Source organism: Electrophorus electricus, chromosome 23 (assembly GCF_041902795.1).
Source record: "Electrophorus electricus isolate QZ-2024a chromosome 23, ASM4190279v1, whole genome shotgun sequence".
Lineage (NCBI taxonomy): Eukaryota > Metazoa > Chordata > Actinopteri > Gymnotiformes > Gymnotidae > Electrophorus > Electrophorus electricus.
The window spans coordinates 14,626,547-14,650,000 of record NC_137519.1 but is presented as its reverse complement, the minus strand read 5'-3'; the positions used below and the strand labels follow the sequence as shown (position 1 = coordinate 14,650,000).

The 23,454-nt window shown below is 47.1% G+C and overlaps 1 protein-coding gene across 9 annotated transcripts in view; it reads left to right on the top strand.

Annotated features, from left to right (window-relative positions):
* The window catches only part of plekhg4 (pleckstrin homology domain containing, family G (with RhoGef domain) member 4), a 71,685-nt gene that overhangs the window by 32,875 nt on the left and 15,356 nt on the right, over nt 1-23,454 (top strand). For all 9 annotated transcript variants that reach the window (XM_081705904.1, XM_081705903.1, XM_081705902.1 and 6 more), the window contains 11 exons: nt 1,284-3,564; nt 7,035-7,181; nt 7,619-7,742; nt 7,871-7,964; nt 10,747-10,833; nt 11,525-11,641; nt 11,762-11,860; nt 13,123-13,271; nt 17,347-17,485; nt 17,998-18,120; nt 18,581-18,772. In XM_081705904.1, the coding sequence (XP_081562030.1) occupies nt 1,521-3,564; nt 7,035-7,181; nt 7,619-7,742; nt 7,871-7,964; nt 10,747-10,833; nt 11,525-11,641; nt 11,762-11,860; nt 13,123-13,271; nt 17,347-17,485; nt 17,998-18,120; nt 18,581-18,772 (3,315 nt within the window). In that variant the 5' untranslated portion in view covers nt 1,284-1,520. The remainder of the gene's footprint in view (nt 1-1,283; nt 3,565-7,034; nt 7,182-7,618; nt 7,743-7,870; nt 7,965-10,746; nt 10,834-11,524; nt 11,642-11,761; nt 11,861-13,122; nt 13,272-17,346; nt 17,486-17,997; nt 18,121-18,580; nt 18,773-23,454) is intronic.

Sequence of the window (23,454 nt, the reverse complement as noted above, 5' to 3'; positions counted from 1 at the left end):
CACACACACACCTGTAGGGGAGGATTGAGTGGGAATTGTTCTGGTGTGAGCCCAAGCAGAAAGATAACCAGGCATATGTGTGTGTGTAGGGGGGGGGGGGGGTGCACGCAGAGTGTGTTTGTGTATCATTGCTTTCCTAGGAACATAAAATACACTCTTTTTGCCTTGCTTGTGAAAGTAAGGGCAGCAGATGTCTTTTGTAATGGTCATCTCGTTATTTGGTGTGTGTGTGTGGGTGTGTGTGTCCGCACTCTTTGTGGGAAAATATCCTGGGGTCATCGGAGTGCCTTCTGTCGTCTATGGTGGGTTACCTACTCACTCAGGTTAGGGGCCAGCATATCGGCATGGAACAATATCATAATAGCAACCAGCAGGATGACTCTTCCACCAATGAAAAGATCTTTATTTCCCCCCTAACCACACAAACAAACACACACACAAAACCTCTGCTTGGCAACACATCACCCTACATCCTCTCCAAACTTCTCTCCAGAAAGGAAACCTCTGGTCATTTTTTTGGCCTCCCTGACTCTGATTCCAGGAGAAATCCTGCTTCATCCATGGCATGGCTGCTACCATGTCAGTGGCATTCCGTCTGTCTGTAGGGAAAAATCTCAGGAATTCTGCCATGTTCGGGGACTGTTTTGGGCTGTGCGTTCTTTGACATGTCAAGACGAATTTGTGGTCTGGGTGAGTGAAAACCATGTGTGAAATTCATGCATATTGAACTGAGGCAGAGAAATAGCCTCTGTTGGAAATAAAGGCTTTCATTGTTCATTCTTCCTCCACGCTTCCTCCAGTGGTCCCTCAAATCCAGACCAAATCACTCCAGGCTTGCCGTGAGCCTCTGTGATTGTCTGATTGTTATATTTTGAAATTGGAATGTCATTCTAGGTGTGACCTGGCAGTCTTCATTAATTAGGCTCCAATTTTGCGGGATTCCTTTTCAACGTCTAATCAGATCTCATGGGACATGAATATCGGGCATCGTTGCGGCTGGTTTGTTTTTGTTCTAGAGGGGTGGGGTAAGAGAATGGGCGTTGTGTAAACTCATTACCTTCATAAATAAAGAGGAAACAGCATACTGTGTCAATATTATTTAACAGGTTTAAACCACAATCTTGTTTGATTAGCTGTGTTTGCATGATTGCTTGAAAAACACAGTTCCTCCCCTTAACTACCAAACACCCCAGTTTGGACTTAATAATTAAAGACCTGTGAAAAACATTGGTAGACACACGTCCTGTGCTTAACAGTATCTCTGTCTGTCCCTTTCTCCGCAGTTCCCATATTGTGGTTTCCTGTTTCGCCACGAGGGCTGGCCACTGTGCATCCATGAGAAGATCATAGTCCAGTTGTCCTCTCTGGACAGGCGCGTCCTACGGCCCGGAGACTTCTACCTGCAGGTGCTGGCGTCAGCCAAAAGCCCCCCGCACATCGCCCTTAGGTGTCTGTCAGCCAGCGGGCAGCATGTGGAGGAGGTGGTGGTCCCTGAGCTAGCATATACCTCCCTCTTCACCATGGCCTGGCTTGACTCCATCAACCAGGAAAGGGGCGGGGACGGACGAGCAGTCCTGGAGCACTGCCTGCTCTCTGCCGACAACGACGTTTTCAGGGTCCCTTGGGAAGACGTGGTTCACCCCGAGTTTATTAGTCGACCCCCAAATGCAGACCAGTCGGCGCCCGAGTACAGCAGGATAAAGGACCTCGGAGAGGCACTTGGCTCTGGTGTGGAGCACAGTTGTACAGACAACACTGCCATGTCAGGCTGTGGGATTTTGACTGATGCTTCCATGGGCCAATCTGAAGAGAGAGAGATTCAGAGCAGTGCATATAGGCTCCTCCCTGCCATGGCCCAGTCCGGAAGGAGCTCGTGTACTTCTGAGGACTCGGAGGGCGAGTACGTGGAGTTGGAGGAGATCGAGCTGCCTTGCTTTTCCCCCCAGAAAGGCTCCCTGACTCAGTCCATAAGCCTGACCCACAGGAACCTGCAGCAGTCCTGGGCCACGGGGCCAGTGCAGATGCCCCCAGGGGCCGCTCCATGCCAGGGTCCAGGGAGGAACAGCGCGCGCTCTCAGAGCATGGTGTGCACCGCGCTGATCAAGGAGAACCTCAGCGAGTCGCTTCAGCCCCACGTCCTGACCCATAGCATGGTAGAGGAGCTGCCTTGCCAACCACACGTCACTCGCGCTAGAGGTACCGCCTCTGCCGGCATGCATGTGCATGCGAGAGAGCATGTACCCGAGCATCCGGACCACGGTAGTACAGCACGTCCCGCGTCTCAGACAGACATGGCACGTTCAGATACTGAAGCTTTAAGTAAGCTCCAACACTGTGCAGTAACGAATGCTGTAGAACAGGAGAAACTCAGTCAGGTCTGCTCCGGTTCTGACCAGCCCACAGTAAATGGCGACACCACAGACCCAGAATTAAGTGCTGCGGGAGAGCAGAGAGTTGACAGTGAGGTTGAGGCAGACAGTAGTGTGAGAAACACACACCCTGACCCACCTGACCCACAGCTTGTAACAGCAGAGACCAGCCGTAGTCTAATACCCACACGCACCTGCACAGAGGCACAAGCTGAGCCTCAACTAGAGGATCCCACAGACGAGTCGCCCGTATGTGATTGCCCGTATGATGGCGTGTGCATCCTGGGCCTCCACGAGGGTGTGGAGGGTGGGTCTGGGTCAGCACGCCCCCTCAGGGAGAAGTTAGACTGGGCCTTTGTGCCCACACAGCCTGGGGAGAGTCCAGTTATGGCCGACCGACCGGGTCAGGAGAGGACAGCATTGCCATGTGTGGAGAAAGAGGTCAAGGGCAGGAATGAGGCAGCCACTGAGGCGTTGGTAGAGTGGGAGGAGTCAAGCTCTAAAGAAGGGAGGTGGATGCAGAGCAGAGAACAGTCTGATGTGTTGTGTGATGAGGACAGAGAGAGAGGGATAGACGGCAAGAGACTGGAGCCAGGGCCCGAGAGAGAGGTAGAGGCAGAGAGAGTGGCAGTTAATGCGGTAAGGGAAGACGAGACTCCTCAAACAGGTCTGTCGCATTCCACGCCCCAGTCTGGCACTCCTTCAGGCCAGGAGGAGGGCGAGGCCTCCATAGGCAGGGTGGAGAGAGAACAAACGCAGGAGGAAGAGAAAGAGCGATTGCAGGAGGGACAGAAAGAAAGAATGAAAGCAGAGGAAGTAGAAAGAACGCTGACTGTCTCCTCCGAAACCGAGGAGTGCAACACTGCAGCATGCCATGCAGCTGAGAGTGAGCGGGTAACCACAGTAACCGTAGTGACCAGGTCTGTAGCCCCTCAAAGCTTTGGGGGTGTCTCCGATGTACCGGTCATAAATGGGGACTATACCCCAGAGCGAACAGATACACATACTCCAGACACACTGGTGGAAGGCGAGAACATTTCTGCTGTGGAGGGTGTGGTGGAGGAGATAAAGGTGGAGGTGACAGAGGAGCAGAAGCCGGCGGATGAGACTACGTCCTCTATTAACGGCTCCACACGGCCCAGAGCAGATGTGGAGTCTCATACTCACCATCACCTACAGCCGCAGCTGCAGAAAGGTAGACCCCAAGCTCCACCCAAACTCCACCCCTCTTTATCCTGTAGTCAAACCTGTCTAGCCCCTTCACCTGATCTCCTGTTTTTGTACTTACCAAGCTGCTGAAACCTTCCAGCTTTTATTTTAATCCAGCTAGTGCACTTTCTGCTCTTTTCCTCCCTGGCACTCCCTTCATCCTCATTCCTCCTGCAATCATTCCATCCTTTAATTTCTTTCATCTTTCCGTTGGCCCACTGTCACTCTCAGCTAAATCGTCTTCCTGGTTTTCACAGCTGCCCTTGTGTTTTCTTTATGAGATGTTTTATGGTTGAGGTTTCTTTCATGTGTCATGTACGGTATGGTTAGCTCCAGCCTGGTTGGCGTCATCTTTGTACCGTTTCCTCAGCGCTGAGTCCACCTGGTTTCATTTACTTTAGGTGGGCCAGTGGGCCGTAGTGCTGCTCAGTGTGGAGTCTGATCCAGAGGGAACCTCCAGCAGAAGCCTACTGACAGCCTCAAACGGCCTGTGCTGTGGCCTGTGCTGCAGCCTGTGCTACTGACTGTGCTGCGGCCTGTGCTACATACTGTGCTGCAGCCTGTGATATGGCCTGTTCTGCGGCCTGTGCTACAGTCTGTTCTGTGGCCTGTGCTGCAGCATGTGCTACAGACTGTGGCCTGCGCTTCAGCCTGAGAAAGCTGCCTTTACCTTCAGCCGCTGTTGCCAGACAGCAGGGAGCAGCTGAGCCTGTTTGCGGGGGTCATGTGCTGGTCTCTAGACAGTTTGCTTTCAGATTTAGCCATGAACAGAAACTCCACTGAAATGATGGCCAAACCAGCTGTGTTTCAGAGCACATGCAGGAAAAGGAGAGAGCTTTAGGGAATGAGTGGGACGAGCGGCTCTCTGGACTCTCTCTCTTCTGGTTTTATACTTTAGTAATCGGATATCTTTAACTCAGATAATTGGATATCTTTAGCTTTGTTGTTGTTGTTGTTGTTAACATTTATTGCCTTGGGCTGATACAGATATTATTTTTAGTTTGAACATGTTTTGACTGGCCATTGATGCTAAGTTTGTGTTACATTATATTACTTATTTAGTGTTTGTCTGCTGCTAAGAGTCGAGGCCTATGACAGATTTATTGTTTATTTCCGAAAGTAATTAATAATTTCTTTCAGAGATTATTTGTGGTGGAATAAGAACACTTGCTGAATAAGAACAACAGCTTCCATGCTGGATCTGTAGTGTACATTAGTTATGACCTCTTCTAACGTTTCTGAGCTTTAGCTTCTGTAACAGTATGCCTGTGGCATGTCTCTGAATATCATCTCTGTAGTGATCTGGTGGTCTGTTCCCTGCTTGTCTCCAGCTCTGCCACTGTTCAAGTGGAACATGCAAGTGTGGTTCAGGTGTGGTGGGGCCTGGCAGGCAGGTATTTTGTATGTTGAGGTGGAGGATGGAGCATATGGATGGCGTATGGGGGTTGGTGCTGTTTTGAGGGCGCTGCACTGGCAGGGTCTTTGTTTGTTGTGAGTCGGTCGGCTGTGATGGATGCCGCTCTTTCTCTCTCTCTCTCTCTCTCTCTCTCTCTCTCTCTCTCCCCCAGGTGTTTGGGTCTCAGCTACAATAGGGGCGATGCTGTAATTACACTGCTGGCCTCTATCACTTAACTCATCCTTTTTTTCCCTATACATTTCACTCGTCTGTGCTCGTCAGTCACCGTGTAAATTTACACTCTGGCTATTTCATGGTGCAAGATTGATTTCTCCTACTGCTGCAGATAGTTTGAGGACCATTTTGTTTAATGCAGTAATACGCAGGACAAAGATGCAGTTCTTCTCTGGCGCTGACGTCTTTGATTTAGTGCTGAAGCTCCTTTAGACACGTCTCCTCTGGAAAGACGCTTGAGGGTCTAATTAATCTCCTCCTCCCCTCACCTCGCGATGATTATACCACCTGTGAGAGAGTGCTGATGAGTCTGGCAAATGTAGAGACACACACACACACACACATATGTTCTAAAAAAAACAAAACAATCAGGCAGATCTTTAAATAACACTGGCTAGTTCTGAATAATGAGGAAGCAAATTGTCCATCTATCAACATGTGATCTATATTACACACCTAAATAAACACACACACACTTCTCAGCCCGTTAGCGTGTCTGCAATAGAAATTATCTGCCAATAAATTAATTCATCTGGCAGGTATGTTTAAACAAACCCCCAAAAGGCCCAGCCTGGTGTCAGCAGCCAGAAAATGAAAAACAAGAAAGAAAGAAGTTAAAAACGAAGAATAAAAGGAAAAGATTCAGCAGTCCGGGGCAGTGGCCCAGGGGCTTGGGCTGGTGACACCACGCCTCAGGGCCCGCAGGCACTGGGTCTTTTGGCTTTCTTCAGTCTGCACTGACAGATTTGAAGGAACGGCGACGAGTGATTGGCGTGAGGGAATCGTCAGATGCAGTGCTGCCTTTCCCTTCTGACGAAGAACGTCCTGTTATGTTATAGACCTGCCTCCTAGGAGCCATACCTCTTCCGGATCAGCTCCGATCCCTCTTGGAATGCACAGACCTCTGCCGGATTACGTCCCTGAGCAGATTCCGCATACTTTCCTGGTCCTTGTGGTTACGAGTGCAGGGTTACGTTTGGAATCCCCTCAACCTATATTGCTTCTGTTTCTGATCTGAGCTGCTATCTGCAGTGGGTTCGAGGAGCTTTCTGGGTTTTCTAATAGAGCACTAGCAGAGGTCTTGGGCCCGAGTCCTCTCATAGTCCAAAGCTCCAAAAAACACCTGTAATGTTGCAGATTAGCAAGCACAGACTGCATGAGACATGTTTCAAGGGCCCATCTGTGCACTGATACTGAATGAGAAAACATAAACACACACACACACACGCCAGTGATCCCTATGAAGGTGTGTTTTGATTTGTTTTGGAGATCTGGTGGGTTTGCCCAGTTGTTTTGGGATAAGTTGGAGACTTTTTGAACTTGAGGTTCAACTATGTTAATAACCTTTTGTGACTTGAAAGCTAAATGGAATTTAATCACCTCAATTGAGTGAAATTGCTCAGCCATCAGCTGGCAGAGGTTTGCAGGTTTGCAGCCGTGTGATTAAAGCTGGATGGTTTGCATCTAGAGACTCGAGGGGAGTGTACCAGACACCAGTGATCTGGGTTTGATCTTACTCTCCCCAATAATAGCACTGACTGGTTCCTGCTCTGGCTGCTGGCATTATGCTGGCATAAATGGTTGCTAGATACACCTGTGAAACAAATAGTTTTGGTTAGTGTGTGTGTGTGTGTGTGTGTGTGTGTGTGTGTGTGTGTGAGAGTGTGTGTGTGTGTGTGTGTGTGTGTGTGTGAGAGAGAGTGTGTGGTTCTTCCTCTAACCCTTTCCCATCTGTCTTTTATCTGTCTTGCTTCTTTCTGCCTCCTCAGGTTACTCAGCACCACCCCTCTCCTCTCATCTTACTCTCAACCATTTCCATCTTGCAGAGTGTATCCGGGCAGAAGACAGGGCATTGTGTCCCATTTCAGTGTCTCCGTCCGTGTCTCCTGTGTGTGTACGGAACCAGCCTGTTCTTAGTGAAGCACAGAACATCAGCCCAGATGTCCTGAGCTCAGGAGTGCTCTGCCTGCCTGGTGAGTGACTAGAGTTGCATATGTGAGAAATTAATAATAATAATAATAATAATAATAATATTACTAATATATTGTTGTTATTATTATTAATGTTGTTGTTGATGATGATGATGATGTATCTCAAGATATGAAATTAGATAAAATACTCCTACTAGGGGTTATTACATAGGTGTTTATTTCTTGCCATGGTATTTCTAAATACTGAAACATAGTACAATGTATTCCTTACAGTACCATATATGCCAATATATACTGATGTATATAAACTATTTGAACACTTTAACATTACAATGAATTTGGCTTACATTTACATTTTTTGTTGACTGTGTCCTGTAACATATGGTATCCTGTGCCTTGTCTGCTGAACCTCTGTACCCACTACAGGTTCTCACAGACTGCTCGTCACACATGTCAGTAAATCCTTGTTTTGTTTCTAGGGACACGAGACAAGTCGGGCCGTGCACTGGTAACGGTGGCGCTGAGAAACACGGCTTGGCTAAACCCAGACTGCAACAGCGTAGCGCTAATGCGGATCATGGTTTACTACTACAGCACACTCAGGTTCTGCTGCTGGAAGCCTTCATACATTCTTCATACTGGGGAATGGTTAATGGATGCTTACAAATGCTCACATGCCTGCATTTTCACCTGCATGACTTTGTGTGTGTGTGTGTGTGTTTGTCTTACAGGAAGGAAGTGCAGGCGCTGGGATTGACCATTCTGGTGGACGCTCGCAGGTGTTCGCCTGTCCCTGCTCTCTTCAAAGCCTGCCACATCCTCCAGGTGGAAATGCCAGTCTAGAATTCCGTCTAGGAGAAAAACACTTATCAGATTCTTCTTTACTTACACCAACCACACACGACACACCTTCCACACCTCCCTGGGATTTGTCACCTCAGTAACATATTAGCTAACAATCCACAAAATTTTTACTTTCAATTTTGACCTCCACTAAGATATTTGCTTTAAAGGAGCAAGAAACAGAAGTTTGGAATTTCAGCATTTCTTCCATCTGTGTCTCTCACGCAATAAAGTTAAAGTCTGAGTCGCGATTAGATCCAGCCAGGCACTGAAAGTCATAAATGTGATTTATGTGCAGTGAGATGTTACATCTATGGTGTGGGTGTCGGACCACTAAGACAGAAAGAAGCAGACAAGCTCGCTGAAACGTGTAGGACTTGATCCTTCTGGTTGTTTATGCTCACGCCAGTAATACTGGCCCCAAAGGGTTAGAACTAGTCAGTGTGCGTGCCACCAGCGGATTCAGGAATGAGGGAGAATGGGACAGAGAGATAGCGAGGGCCGCTCACAGCGTAGGAGAGCAAATTAAAGAATGGAGTCATCAGAGGAACATGTTGTGGGAGGAAGAATCTGCATAGCCAAAAAGATTCCATTTTATTTTAGTTTTTATGTCTGTCTTTCTTTAGCCTACATGAAATAAAACTTGGTCACCCTGGTTATAACGCTTTTACTTGATTTGATCTAAGGTTCTGTCCATTCTGATACACAGCACACAGTTGTTTGTTGTTGTATCACTTAAAAGGCAGATGGGAAACAAGAACCAGGCAGCTAGACCAGGTCTAAAAAGACTGGCCTAATTTCTGCAGTGCAATTGCTGCATCTGTGCAGCTGCTATAGTGTAGACTGCTGTAGTGTAGTTCTGTAGTGTACATTGCTATAGTGTAGACCTCTGTACTATAGACTGCTGTAGACTGCTATAGTATAGACTGCTGTACTGTAGACTGCAGTAATATAGACTGCTGCACTGTGCTCATGTGTCTCTCTGGGCCAGGCTAGAGTGTCTTGGTTAAAGCTGTGTGCCCGAACTCCTTTGCGGCTCCCGAGTGAAGTTCACACGTGCGGCCCAGTCTAAGGAACCCAGCGGGACGGCGGCTGGTTGAGCAGGGCAAGCCCGAGGCTTCTGCTTCGCACCACAATGTCTGCGTTAGATACCATCATCTTATTATAGTCTCTCCAAGGCGAAATTCCGCCTGTCCGGGTGGGTGAGTCAAAACCTCGGCCAGGCGAGAACGCGGTCTGTGTGTTAGTCAAGGTGAACACACCGCTGTGGCTGTGTTCATACAGGCACAACCCTGTTGTCTTGTTTTTGCAAGCACAGTGTCCCGCAGCTGTGCAGGTTGATAAGGTGTGAATTTTTACCTGGGGCCAAGAGGTTTAGCAACAAGTACTGATCGAGACAAAGCATTACGTAGGCCTTTGCTGCCAGATTCCCATGAGTTTGTTAGCATGAGCTATGCACGAGTACAATAAATAAATAAGTAAATAACTGTCCTGTCCTTATTCTGGAAAAGGCTGGGAAGAGCAGCTATTCGGACTCTAAATGTGTGGACACACCCACGTGTGTGAAAATGGGACGCTGCTTTTTTTCCCCCCCTTTTGTTTGTTCTTCCCTAGAAAGTTTAGTCACTGCTCAGCACAGCTTACTGAAAGGGTTTAGAAGTTCAAGTTCGCATGTGGATAAAGAGTTTCTGTGCAAACAAACATTTGTGGCTTCAGTAGAAATGTGCAGTGCTTTGTTCTTCAGAGACTTGACCAGGCTAAGGTTGTGCTGCCTAGGAAAGTTGGGGCTGTCCGTCGCCATACCTTTGTTGTGCAGCCGGCAATAAATTCCTCTTTGTGTGTGTGTGTGTGTGTGTGTGTGTTCATGTGGACTCAGTGGTTGCAGTTGTTCACATTGGTAAAACTGCAGTAAAAGCAAAGCCTAGAAGCTTGGTTCTTTTCGCAGAAAGAAATGACATAGCTCAGAGTTAACGGGAAAAAGCCCTTTTTGCAGTATAAAAGTTCATACTGGCTATCTGTAGTTGCTCTAAGCATGAGCTAGCTAACTGTCATCCAGAACGGGGGTTTGTTTGGATAGGTGTGCTGGCATTTCACCTGGGCACCACTGTTCTCCATGTTTTGTGTTTGTCCTGACCAAACGCCCCATTCATCATCCTGTCCATTCCTCTGCGTTCCTGGGAGACTAATACCCACATCCGCACATAGCAGGAAGGCCAGGACACCTGGCACACACCCAGTTACATCCACAAATTTACATCTCCGAGAACACAGAATGAACAACAGCCAAATTCCGTGAGAGACAAGCATATCAACCCACAAACAAGCGAATTAGGAGGGGAGAGGGGGAGGCTTCCAGAAGATTCCCTGAATTGATTTATCTGTTTTGATTGGCTGGCCTTGCATGCGTATTTGATGCATGATAACCAGCCTCCTAAGGCACACTGGTGTGGTTTGTTTACACAACATTTAAAAGGAGAAGGAAACAAATGCAGAACAGTCTAGTACACGTTCTACACTATACCTTTAAAATTGTCTCTCTCGTCTGTCTTCTTTTTATTTCTATATATATTTTATTTATTCTCTTCAGCCAAAACACTTTTTTTTCCTCAAAGCGTACATTTGCTGTTTAGGAAAGTTCCCCTTGTTGAATGTGCACATTTAAGCATCCACTGTTGCTGACTACTTCTCCCCAGGAGCCAGAATCTTCAAATCGTCTGTGGTATGTGTACTTGTGCTTGACCTTTAACTTGTTGTATCCACACAGGAGGCCAAGCCCGGCTGTATCCACACGCTGCTCCTGCTGGCTGACAGAGACCTGGCTCTGCGTTTGGAGAAGCCCTCCACATTTCAGGTAACACGCAGTCCTGCAGACATCCATGTAGAGGCTGCAGACTGCAATAGCCACACTAAAAGTCACGCTTGTATTCTTTGATTACATAATCCTACATGCAGGCTGTTTATTGTAGGCAGTACTGAATCATATTGTGGTTGTTTGGTTGGTTGAATCGGTGGTTAATTAAAGTGTGTCAGCATGTGTCCTGTTTGGAAATAAAGGTGGTGCTTACCAGAGTAAAGGTATGAATCACGATTAAGACATGAAGTAGTTATGTTTTAAGCACCTCCTTAGTGTGTTTCATCCCATCAGTCTGCTGGTCTACGCAGCACTAGACTGTAGCTTTGCCATGGCACTCCCCTTCTCCATCCTTAGCTTTCAGAGATTACTACTTGAAACACGAGCGTTTGTGCTGATGAAGTGCTGAGAACACAGAGAGCTGAAATGGTTATTACAGGGCTACAGCTCACCCCTCTGATAGCTGGAGAGGCTGTCATTACTGTGAGAAAACCATTGTTGTGTGAGAACCTTGCATCTCCAGTTCAGTACTTGTGCTGTATTTCAGTTTGCCAGGATGGTACCGACTTCCAGTGCACTCAGACATACCAAAGCAGTCAAAAGATTAACCGTTTTATTCATTCAGATGTTTTATGACATATAGACCTGCATACATATATAAGGAGTTATAACGTGTGTGTGTGTTTGCCAGGTGGAGTTGTTGAGCTCTCTAAAAGCTCTGCATAAGCACGTAGATGTTTCTCAGCTCCCTACTGAGTTCGATGGCACTTTTCCCTTCTGTCATGCCAGCTGGCTCTACTTCAGGACGGTACGAGAATCCTCACTACCAACACCACCGCCAGATCATTCTGCGTTTATTTATTTTAGATTTAGTACCTTCCCTGTCCTCTCTCTCTCTCTCTCATCTTTCTTTCTCTCTCTCTCACAGAGATTGGAGCAGTTGAGTAGTGACTGTGAGGATGCAGTAAATCTCCTGCAAACAACTATCAGCAGTCTGGAGTCCAGAGTCCTGCCTTCTACCGCAGAGGTACAGTACCACAGTAGGGGTAACCTATCAAACCCCCAGGGGACTGAACCCTGCACCTCCTCAGGGTTTAGTTATACTTGGTCCACAACTCTGCTGAGCTTCGTTTTCCAGCTGTATGTCTGTTCCATTGACCCTATTAACACTGAGGCTCTGTTCTAGTTTAACTCCCCAGTCCTTAATACCATCAACATGTGGACTGCCTTTAGCCTGACATCTGTCTGACATCATGTCTCTCCTCTTTCTTCCTCTCCCCTCCTCTCCTCTCCTTCACCTCTCATCTCCTCCCCTCTCCTCCCCTCTCCGTCAGACTCAGGGCTGGTCTGTATTTGCTGAGTACTGCTCCATCTTCGGGGCGTCTTCTCTAGTCTTGTTGAACTCCGTGACCCTGCATGGCCACTGCATCATAACATTCTGTGTTTACTCTTTCTGCAGCAGACTGCAGTGGTCATTTCAGCTTATTATTATTAATGAGGATTCAGATAATTACATCCGGTAAACAGGGAGCCAGGCGTAGTGTAGTCTGAGTGCACATTTAGGTTAGTTAGTGAGGGTGTGTTTGTGCATCCACGACTGTCTTTGTGTGCGTGAGTGCATGCGTGTGTGCTGCAATGGGGTCAACAGAGCAAAGTCTGTGTATCAGGCATTGGACTCAGTTGACCCCTGCCTATCAGTTGAGCTCAGTGAAGGATGTTGGTTGCCCTAGGGGATTTGAAAAGGAGGGAGAGGGAAACCCCCAGGGGGTGGAAATCACTAACAGTGCTTGTTGTTTAATAGGGTATACAGATTGTGTGTGCGCGTGTGTTCGTGTGTGTGCGAAGCAGGCTCTGATCCACACCCCACTCTTCCAGATATGACTTTAACCAGGATTCTCTGTTGTATCTTACTCTATTCATCATCCCTACTTACCTACTTACGTATTCACTTATTTACATGCTTACATATTTGCTTATTTGCATACTTGCCTTGGGCTCCTGATTGATTGCCCGTTGACTCGTTCTCTCTCTCATGCGCTTTTCTTCCCCTTTTCTATCTCTTTGTCTGTCCATCACTTTCCTCTTCTTCCTTCTCTCCATCTCTTTCTCTCCCTGTCACACCTTTTCTATCGTTCCATTTCTCACTTGGTGGTCCCGCTGACTTCGTGTGCACGTACACACACACACACACACACACACACACACACACACACACGACTAATGTGTGTGTGTGTGTGTGTGTGTGTGTGTGTGTGTGTGTGTGTGTGTGTGTGTGTGTCTTTGCTGTAGGGGGCCGAGGCATTGCTGTGTAAATATAAGGAGCTGATGCAGTGTGTGCTGGAGGACAGCCGGCTGGTTCGCCTGCAGCAGGAGGGAGGAGCAGCTCTGTCCCGCCTCCGCAAAGAGGAGACCAGTGTCAGCCTGACTGAGGACTACAGGTGGGCGTGGCCAACACGCACACACACACACACACACACACACACACACACACACACACACACACACACTGACTGAGGACTACAGGTGGGCGTGGTCAGTATATACACACTGACTGAGATAGGTGGATATGGATGGTATACATACTCAAACTCTCACGCACTCACATGTCTCTAATGCATATTTTATAGTCTACACCTGCCTAAGGATTGTACATTGGTTTAACTGTCAGAAACACACCTTTATATTCTTTACTGTGAGCTATAGTTCAGAGTTACATCTGCTTCAAAACCATGGTAACGAGTACAAGTCATGACAGGACTGGTGAAGAGTACGTGTGTGTGTGTGTGTGTGTGTGTGTGTGTGTGTGTGTGTGTGTGTGTGTGTGTGTGTGTGTGTGTGTGTGTGTGTGTGTGTGTGTGTGTGTGTGTGTGTGTGTGTGTATTATAAAACCTACAGAAAATTCACTGTCACAAAACTGTATACCATTAGCTTACAACCTGGTCAGTAACAGGGTGTTCCTCCACCAGGTTCCTGATGCACCTCGCATGGCTTCACCACAGCCACTTCATTGCACTGTGGCTCTGGAAGGAACCAGAGTGGGTTAAGGTGCCCAATCATAATCATACGTGTGTGTATAGGTTTAGCTGTGGCCCAGTTTGGGGAGACTATAGTTCCGTTTAATCAGTGTTTTCCCTTCAACACTTCATGGCTCCACTGAAATGAACAGTTGCCTCCAACACTTAATGATGGTTTCTAGGAAAGGAGAGATTTGCAAATCAGAAACAAATTCCATGCTCTCTTTCTCTGTCTGTGTATCTCTCTCTCTCTCTCACTCTCTCTCTCTCTCTCTCTCTCTCTCGTTTTCTTGCAGGCTCTCTCGTTCTCACACATGCTTCTCTGCTTGATTTCTTTTCTTTGTCAAATACACTCGCTTGTTCTAAACAGACCATTACATGCAGTCTTAGGATTCCCAGGCCAGTCCCTGGATCTGCTCTCCTGCCAGTCTCTGAGTGGCAACAGTGTGTGTGAGAGCTCATCCAGGCTCTGAGAGGCAGCAGTGTGTGTGAGAGCACATCCAGGCTCTGAGAGGCAGCAGTGTGTGTGAGAGCACATCCAGGCTCTGAGAGGCAGCAGTGTGTGTGAAGGCTCATCCAGGCTCTGAGAGGCAGCAGTGTGATCATAGTCTTGTGAGTTTGCAGTTAAGTGGTTTTCCTAAACCCGGGGCCAGGAGAAATGACCTTATGAACAAATACCTGCTCTGTTGCTAAAAACTGTATCATACATACAGCACACAAAGATGGAGTTCTCACAGTTATGTAGTATTTGTTTTGTATTTGTAGTATTTGTTAAGATGGTGAAAGTTCACGGCTCTTTGCTCTGGGTTTGGAATCTCGCGTCACCCCTCTTTTCTTTTTTTTTCTTGCGAGGCAGTACCGGGTGATATTTTTGCTGATGGTTTCCTTTGATACTATCTTGGGACTGTGTGTGTGTGTGTGTGTGTGTGTTTAGGTCAGGGGTCACCTCAGAGAGGATTTCAGGGTCACCTCTGTGGAGGTGTTGTTAGGAGCTGTAATTCCCGCCGTTGTGCACTCTGCCTTGCTGTTTTTTGTCAGGTCCTCCGTGCTCACGCCCTGTTCTCTAGTGAAAGGCAACCTTAGATGGGCGTGTCCACACAATCTTATCTCCGCGTGTGTGGGTGTGTGCATGTGGGTGTACGTGTGCACATGTGCCACACCTTGGCCATGTGCTGATGTGTTGACCCTTCTCTGGAATTCTGGATGACATATTTGTCCAGAGTACATGCAGTCCCTCTCAGCTATGAATAAACCCTTGTTTTGGTGAAGGCAGGTTGATAATCTAAGTGAGATTTGGTAGACGTAGGACAACAGGATTGCTGCAAAAGCATTTTCTTATTCTCACGCTTTTCTTTGTCGTCTTCTACTCTTTCTTCTCTCTCTCTCTGTGCTCTGTCTTGGTATTTCTCTCTCTTTTTTGTATAATTCCTTTGTGTATCTGAATAGTACATTTATTTGAGTCATTTGTGCATGTTGGAGCATTTCAAGCATGTGTGTGCGTGCGTTAGAACTGGACTGTTTACTTTCATCTAGTAAGACTCACTTTCCAGGACAGACTCATAGTTCTCAGCACTCAGAGAGTCCTGCCTCCACTGTGTGTGTTAGTGTGTCAGTGAGCTTCTTATCACCATGTTCATCCACCCATGCAGACCTGCAGATCTTCTGTCTTTCTCCTTTCTCCAGCTTTCTGTGGAATGCCTTTGATTTCTTAGGCTCATGGATAAAATTTGTGTGTGCGTGTGCGTGAGTGTGTGTGCGCCTTATGACTAATTTTTCAGTAATTTCAGATTTGAATGCAGATAACTCAGAGCCCTGTCTTTCATCTCTCTATAGCTAGCATAGTACCAAAACAGCCCTCAGGATCAGAAGATAGTGTAATCTTAAATTAAACAGCATCACAGAAGGATTGGGCCATTATGGCGATATTTTTAGAACGTCTTCTGAAAAGCTGTATGTAACCATATGTAAACAGACTTACTCAAGAAAGGCTTTGAGTCACATGACGTTTTTTCTCTTTGTTTTTGTTTATTGGTAAATTGACCCAAGCCTAAGGTCGTATTTAAAGGAAAATCAACATTTAAAAGACAGCACTGATGACAACTGACACTATAATTATGTATTTATTATTATCGTGCATGCATAGCAGCACTGCAGTGACTCACTGATAGTTTAGCAAAATCGCTCAGCTTCAGAAAATGACTACATAAACTGATGTGTATAGGGACCACCATGCACAGACATACAGCAGTGTAAACTCTCTCTCTGATATGATGTATGGTTCCTGGGCTTATCCAGTTTCATAGAGCCTGCCTTCATAATCTTCCTCTCTAAAGAGGAGTATTATTTCGGTGGCATTCGTGGGAGTTGGGTCAACAGTCTGGTGTCTGTGGTGGCAATATGTAAACCAAAGCCATAAAAGCTTAAATCCATCTTCTCCTGTTCGTGTGGGGACTGGTCTGAATGTTCCTTTTGGATTTTACTCTCGTTGAATGGATGGGTGTACCATGGAGAATCTGTGTGTATGTGTGTGTTAGCCGTAGTTCTGTGATTCACTGTAGTTGGAGTAGATATGATACTTGTCACGTACAAGAGCTTTGTACGGTTGTTATATTGTATGTGTGTGTGTGTGTAAGAGGAAGCCTGAGATTGTCATCTTGAGGGAAACGTTGTATGGGAGTTGAATGGGAGCATAATCTGGCGTTGTGTTACTGAACTGAAGCAGGGATGAAGTCATGCTTTTGTCATCAACTTCTTCCACATCACACAATGTGCCCTGTCACTGAATCACTGTGTTGGACTAATGTTTCTCTGCAGAGAGAAAGGGAAGAACACACACACACACACACACACACACACACAGTGTGTCTTTAAGATGATTGGTCTTACACAGCTGGCCACTGTGTGCGCTGGCATAGATGGCCTCATCAGAGCCTCCGGTCCATATATGCTGTCATTGCTTGAATACCCTGTCAGTCAAAATAACTCATCCTATCAGCTGAATGCTCCAAACCCTACAGCCAATCAAACCTTAGCTGAAACAGACTTGGCCAGCAAGACTGGAAAACTGTAAGTCAGTGTGTACATGTCTCACTGAAGCAGAGTATCGGAATAATCAAACTTTGGACACATTCCTGACCTTTTCATTTATCTGACCTGCTTGCTTTCAACAGTAAGGTTTTAGACAACAGATTTGTTTTTGTTGTTGTTGCTTTGTTTTGGTTTTAAATCTGTGAACCTATTTGGACTGCTTGATCGGTTCTAGTTCTAGTTATTTGTTGTGATCTGTGTCCATAGGGGTGTGTGGGTGTGTGTGTGTGAGAGATATCACATTACAGAGATGCTATCAAGAGTGTGGGAAGTCCGTATAATTATGTGGACGTGTGTGTGATATCACATTACAGAGATGTCATCGAGAGTGTGGGCAGTCTGTAATCATCTGGACGTGTGTGTGCGTGTGTGCATGCATGTGTGTGTGTGTCCATGTGATATCACATTACAGAGATGCCATCGAGAGTGTGGGCGGTCTGTATAACCATGTGGATGAGCTGGTCCACAGGCTAGTGATGCTCTCCAACAAGTGCACCCAGGAGCTGGAGTTCGTCATGGAGTTCAAGACCCTAGAAGAAGGCTTCAGGGAGGTGAGCGCTACCCCTCCTCCAATCACATCCTCCCATCCCACAGCCACGAGCAACGGTGCATTCCCACTTTAGCCCGCTTGATGTACTTGCCTTACTGTTGTGAGGTTTTATTATAACTAGAGTGGGGGTCTGTGAAACGAAAAGTCTGGCTACTTCATGCTGGCCAGTTGTGTCGTGAGGACAGGCAGTAATCTCCGTTTTAGCCACCACACACATCAAATAATCTAATCTTAACAGGGGGGGGGGGTGTTCTTTCAATGCATATCTTTCAATGCATTGCACAATGAGAATGCATCTGCCTCAGAACTCTGCCTCAGAACTCTGCTTAAGTAGCAAATTGGGCTGGACCCTGTGTCATTTCATCACGTCATGTTTCCTTTTGTCTTGAGGTTTTTAAAAAGAAATGGGGAACACCAAAGAAAACTACATGTAAAGGTGTTTAATGATTAATACCTTGAACACTATTTGACCTACGTGTGTGTGTGTGTGTGTGTGTGCATTGACTGTCCCAGGTGAGTGATTGGATAGATGAGGTAGGAGAGGGTAGACTACGCACACTCGGGGAGCTGGAAGATTCCTTGGAGCAGCTGCAAAGGAAGCAGACCCTCTTCCGAGACTTCTACACTGCAGCTTACGTGCGTGCACACCTCGGATCTAATGAGCATGCTCACTGCACAACACACTGCCATGACTCAGATTCCACAGTCACCGCCTCTCTTCCTTTATCTTATTGTAATCGAGCCTCGACTGGTAAACATTCTGAGTTGTCTGTCAGTTTTGATTGGATTTGAATTCTTTTTGATTCTGATTGTTTTTGACATTTGTTCGGTTACCCATACTTAACCCTGTGGATTTTTAAAAACCTGTCAACTAGTTGGTTTCAAGAATTTACAACACACAACCTTACATTGGAAATAAACATCACTTATCAGTGAGCTTAGTCCAAGTTTTTATCTTGCTCTCTCACTCTTTACTGTTGAGATGATGAAGCTGGTATGATGAGTGTGGGTACCTTCATATATGTGGAGTTATTCATTATCTGCTGTGTGTGCGTGTGCGTGTGTGTGTGTGTGTGTGTGTGTGTGTGTGCTGTAGGAGCACTGTAAGAGTGGGGAAGCACTGCTGAGTCGGTTAGAGCGCTGGGAGGACGTGTCGTCTGCAGAGCTGCAGGTGTATGAAGTGAAGGTGCGCTCCTTCTGGGTCCACCTGCACGACTTCTCCCAGAGGGTGGAGGACACCAAGGAGAAAATCAACAAGACCGTGCGCCTCTACGAGTTCTTCGACAAGGTCAGGCAGCAGAGTTCACCCGTATCTGACTGTCCTCATCTGGTCTGATTGAAAGTCTGATTAACTCGCATAGACCAGAACAACTGGACAGTTCCCAGGCACTGAAGCGAGTTCTCAGCACGTGCACACTCTTAAATCTGAAGCCATCTCCAAGACAAAAGGCTTATGGCAGCGAGCAGAACAAGGCCATGCAAGCGTTTGGAGTGAAGCCCATATATCAGCACGCGGGCAGAAGAGCACAGGTCTCTGTTTACGTGCTCAGTTAGACAACCCTCTGACCCCAGAGGTGGTCGGAGTATGCGGTTCCACCTCAGGACTTGGGGCTGTTTCCTGTCAGTGGCCTTCTTGTCTGCATCACGGTTTGTTGGAGTTTAACCCTGCATTGCATTCTAAAAACGTTACTCCAGTTGGAGCAGTTTTTCCTTGCCTAGAACTCTGGTTCAGTCCTTCTGTCTAAGCGTCTGCAGACCGTCCTCCTCAGAGACAATGGTGTCGCTTGGTGTCTGTGGCATTGGTCAGGGTCCCTCGCTCTCTCTCTCTTTCATGCCCACTGTCTGTCTCTGAAAGGTCAGAGGGTGAAGCTGTGTCTATCTGAGCCCAGTGCCCTGGTGACTTCACTGGGACGCAGGAACAAGGAGAGGTTTTAGAGTTAGAGCGCTCAGTGAGGTGATTGTCTTTCTGTCGTCAGCAGTGGAACAGAACAAGATAAATGAAAGGCCAGGGACTAAGAATATCACCCATCTGGACCTGGTTAGGAGTTTAATGGGAGTCTGTAAATCGGTTTACATGAAGCTTTTATGACTGACAAAATGTGAACAGTGGAATGTAACAAGTTTGTCTGTACAATAAGATCCAGTGATGATGCAGTGTTTCTCCAGGGAAGAACTGGAGTCCCGCAGAAGAACCGGACTGGTATTGATGTCAACACACACACACACACACACACACACACACGACACAATAAATACAGAACAAGTTGGGGGAGGGGAGCAGAGCATGAGACAGAAATAACACTGCTTCATCTTTGTGTGCAGATTAACGCTCTGCATTTTCTTCCTAAACTCAGTGATGGGTACATCTGAAGGTGTCTCTGTCTGCGTAAGGAGTGTCTTTTGTCTTGTATACCTTCAGGGGCTGCTCATATAGCAGTCCCCCATCTAAAGCACACGTTTGGTCTGACCAAGCCCTCTGAGTGTGGTGTTGAAACACTGACGCACTCATAACAGTTGAAATAACATGTGGTCATAAAAAATGTTTGAGCCACTGATGTATCAGGAAGTTGCATATCTGGGATTTGAGTCGTGTTCATTCCTGTTAGTTACAGCAATAATCTGGATTGGTGAACACATAATTTAAGCATAATAGCATAATATTTCCATATATTTCACCCAGACATAATCTTGAAAATAAATCCCAAACCCCTTCTTGTATCTCCTCTGTTCTACATCTGTCCTTGTATCTGCCCTCATTCAAGACGGAGTCTGACCAGAAAAGTTAATATAATCATCTCCCCCCTCTGCCTCTTTCTCTCTTTTCTTCTCTCTCTCTCTGTGTTAACATGGAGAGTTCATACAGTCCTCTCCTGCCACCTGTTGGTATATTGACTCGTGTTTGTGGGCACATGTCACCCTCTGTGTTGAAAGATTGTGTATTCAGTCATGTGTCACAGAAGGAAACTGAGTGCTTGTTTTCCACATACATGTATTTCTGGCCTGTATCTAGGTCAGTTTTTAATCTGCATTTGTATTTAACACTGCTTGGCAGTTCGGGAAGCATGTTGGTATGGGGATAAATGATTGCATTTTTAAGAAGCTAAAATTCATTTCAAGAAGAAATTGTAGAATCTTTATTAGAAAACACAGAGGAAACAAAGAAATATAAACCTACACCTTTTGCATGTTAAGAAATTCAGGCATTGGACAAATGTCCTGTCCTGTCCTTTAATTCATCTGTGTGTAGGCTCAGTCAGGCTTGCAGAAGGTGATGGAGAGTATTGATGTTCCTCTGTCGCAGCCCTGCAGGCCTCGGTGCAGTAGAAGTGTGAAGTGACAGCAGAAATGCAGAGATTCGTTGCTAAGGTGCTGCGCTGCCATGAAGCAGGAGTTTGTGTGTGTGTGTGTGTGTGTGTGTGTGTGTGTGTGCATGTCTCTGTGTGAGCATCTGTGTGTGTGTCTGTGTGTGGTTGGAATAGGGGGGTGTATCCAGATGGTAAGTACAGAGAGAGGAGAATCACCGAGGTGACATCTCCCTGTGATTTGATGAACACACAAAGGAAGAGTGACAGACTGACCAGACCCAGACATGAAAAGGAGAGAGAGGATGGAGGGAGAAAGAAAACAGCGAAACAGATCTGTAGCAGATCTGCTAAGGCAGAGGGCAGGTCTGTAGCGACAGGCAGCTAAGGCAGAGGGCAGGTCTGTAGTGAGGGTAGGTCTGCATCTGTGCTCACACCCCTTCTTTGTACGATGCTGGTCAGGAAAGTTAAAACAGATCTCTGCTCCAGGTGCAATGTTCCCTGCTCCTTGATCTCACTTCACACACTTCCCTTAATGTACAGTAAGGGAATACCATGGTGTTTCATGGTATGGTAGTCGCTCACAGACGTCGCGAGTATTGGTGCTTGTCTTTTCTTTTAAACCACTGCAGTGTTGGGTTTTAGCTGCAGTCACAGGAAAAATGAAGATTGTCTGAAGTCACGCACGCACACACACACCCACATAAAAAGAGGATGGTCTTGAGGACAGTCCTGTAGAGGATGAATGGGCTAAACTTCCTGTTTATTTGTTTATTAGTGACTGTGCCCTGAAGGCGTGGACCCACCTCTGGATCTGAGAAGGAGCTTGAGAAGTGGTGGTGGAGCTGCGTCTCACAGCATTCTCAACCTCAGCTCGAGATAAGTTTTGTTCTCAAAGGAGAGGGTTTATGGCATGGCAGACGCTCACGCCATATGGTTAGCGCTGATGCTCGTGGGTGTTTCTGATACTGATACAGAGAGCTGCACTTGTGCATGCAGCAGTCTGTGAGCAGGGCTTATCGATCAGGTTATTGATACGTAGCTTCCCCAAGGAGCGGAGCCTGCTGGCTCGGCCCGGCCCCCTGCCCCGCCCACCAAGGCCCACAGGCACCCTGGATTAGCATCTCAAAGTCCAAAGATCAGCTTCCCCACTGACACAGCAGCACAGCCAAACTCAGACCAGGGGTGTGTTCTGGCTTTCCATTCACGCTGACTCTACTGCACACACAAACACACACACACACACACACACACACACACACACGTTTAGTCCATCACCCTCATTCAGATGCGGCCACACAAACCCTAACGTCCTGCAGTATCTGCCCATGGGAGTCTACCTGGCCTCTCCCTGAATGCAAATTTGAGCTTTTATGAGCTTTACCCCTCATTTATGTTTACATAGACATTAGTCAAGAACATGTGTGTGTGTGTGTGTGTGTGTGTGTGTGTGTGTGTGTGTGTGTGTGCATATGTGTAATAACCGGCCACTGCGGGTTAGCTCATTCATCACTATTCCGGATCTTTCTGTCATCAGCATGAGGGTTCACAGGGTCCAGGTGGCACCATTGTGCCAAGTTTTACTCTCTCTCTCTCTCTCTCTCTCTCTCTCTCTCTCTCTCTCTTTCTTCTTCCCCCTCCCCCCCTCTCCCCCTCTATCTTTCTTTCTTCTTCCCTCTCTCTCTCTCTCCCCCTCTCCCCCCTCTCTCTGTCCCTCTCCCTCTCTCTCTCTTTCTGTGTCTCTCTCTCTTCCTCCTTCCCTCTTGCCCTTTCTGGTGTGTAGCTTTGTAGTGCCGTCAACAGACTACTTCTCCCCCACCCCCACTGCCTTGTCCGTCCCTCCCTTCTCTCGCTCTCTCTCTCTCTCTCTCTCTCTCTCTCTCTCTCTCTCTCTCTCTCTCTCTGTTGCTGTGGAAAGCCCATCTGGTATTTAGACTAACATTTGCCTGTGAATAGTGTGGAGGTGGGGAGAACAGGGGAGAGTGGGAGCCAGTGGCCCTCCGCTCACCGAGCCTGTCACTCACAGAGAGAGGGAGAGAGAGAAGGAGGAAAGGATGAGTGCTGCTCCATGCTCTGTTCATAGGGCCGGCAGTGTGGCACCCGAGCGGGAGAGCGGATATGTCCACAGAGAGGTAGGAGCTCAGGGTTAGAAAATCCAGCCCTTAATGATGACGCTAACAGCTACATCTCTGTGTGTGAGGTGTTGGCTTCAGGTTTTCACCAGTGACAGTTGCTTGGTTGTTAGTGGTTGGTTTTGACTTTTTGTCAGTTTTTCTTACCAGACCACAGATTTTATGGTGTACTGCATGTTAGATTTGTGAGTTTGGTGGTGTTTTGTGCTTTTGTGTGTGTGTGTGGGGGGGGGGGGGGGGGGGGGGGGTTGTTCATGTGGTTGTTGGTTTGTGTGTCATTCCACTGAGTGGCTAATTGAAATCGTGGCGGAACAGTTTTGAATGGAACGTCACAGGTTTCCCTGGATAGTTCACTGACTTGCACTCTTATAATCCTTTCTCTCTCTCTCTCTCTCTCTCTCAGTCTGTTTGTCTCCCCCTCTCTCTGCTTCTCTGAAGATGTATTACCGGTGAACTTAAGAGTTGTGTTTGGTGTGGGTTTGACTGGCCCTGCTAGTCTGAAGCAGTGTGTTCTCAGCCTGAGAAAAGCAGCACGA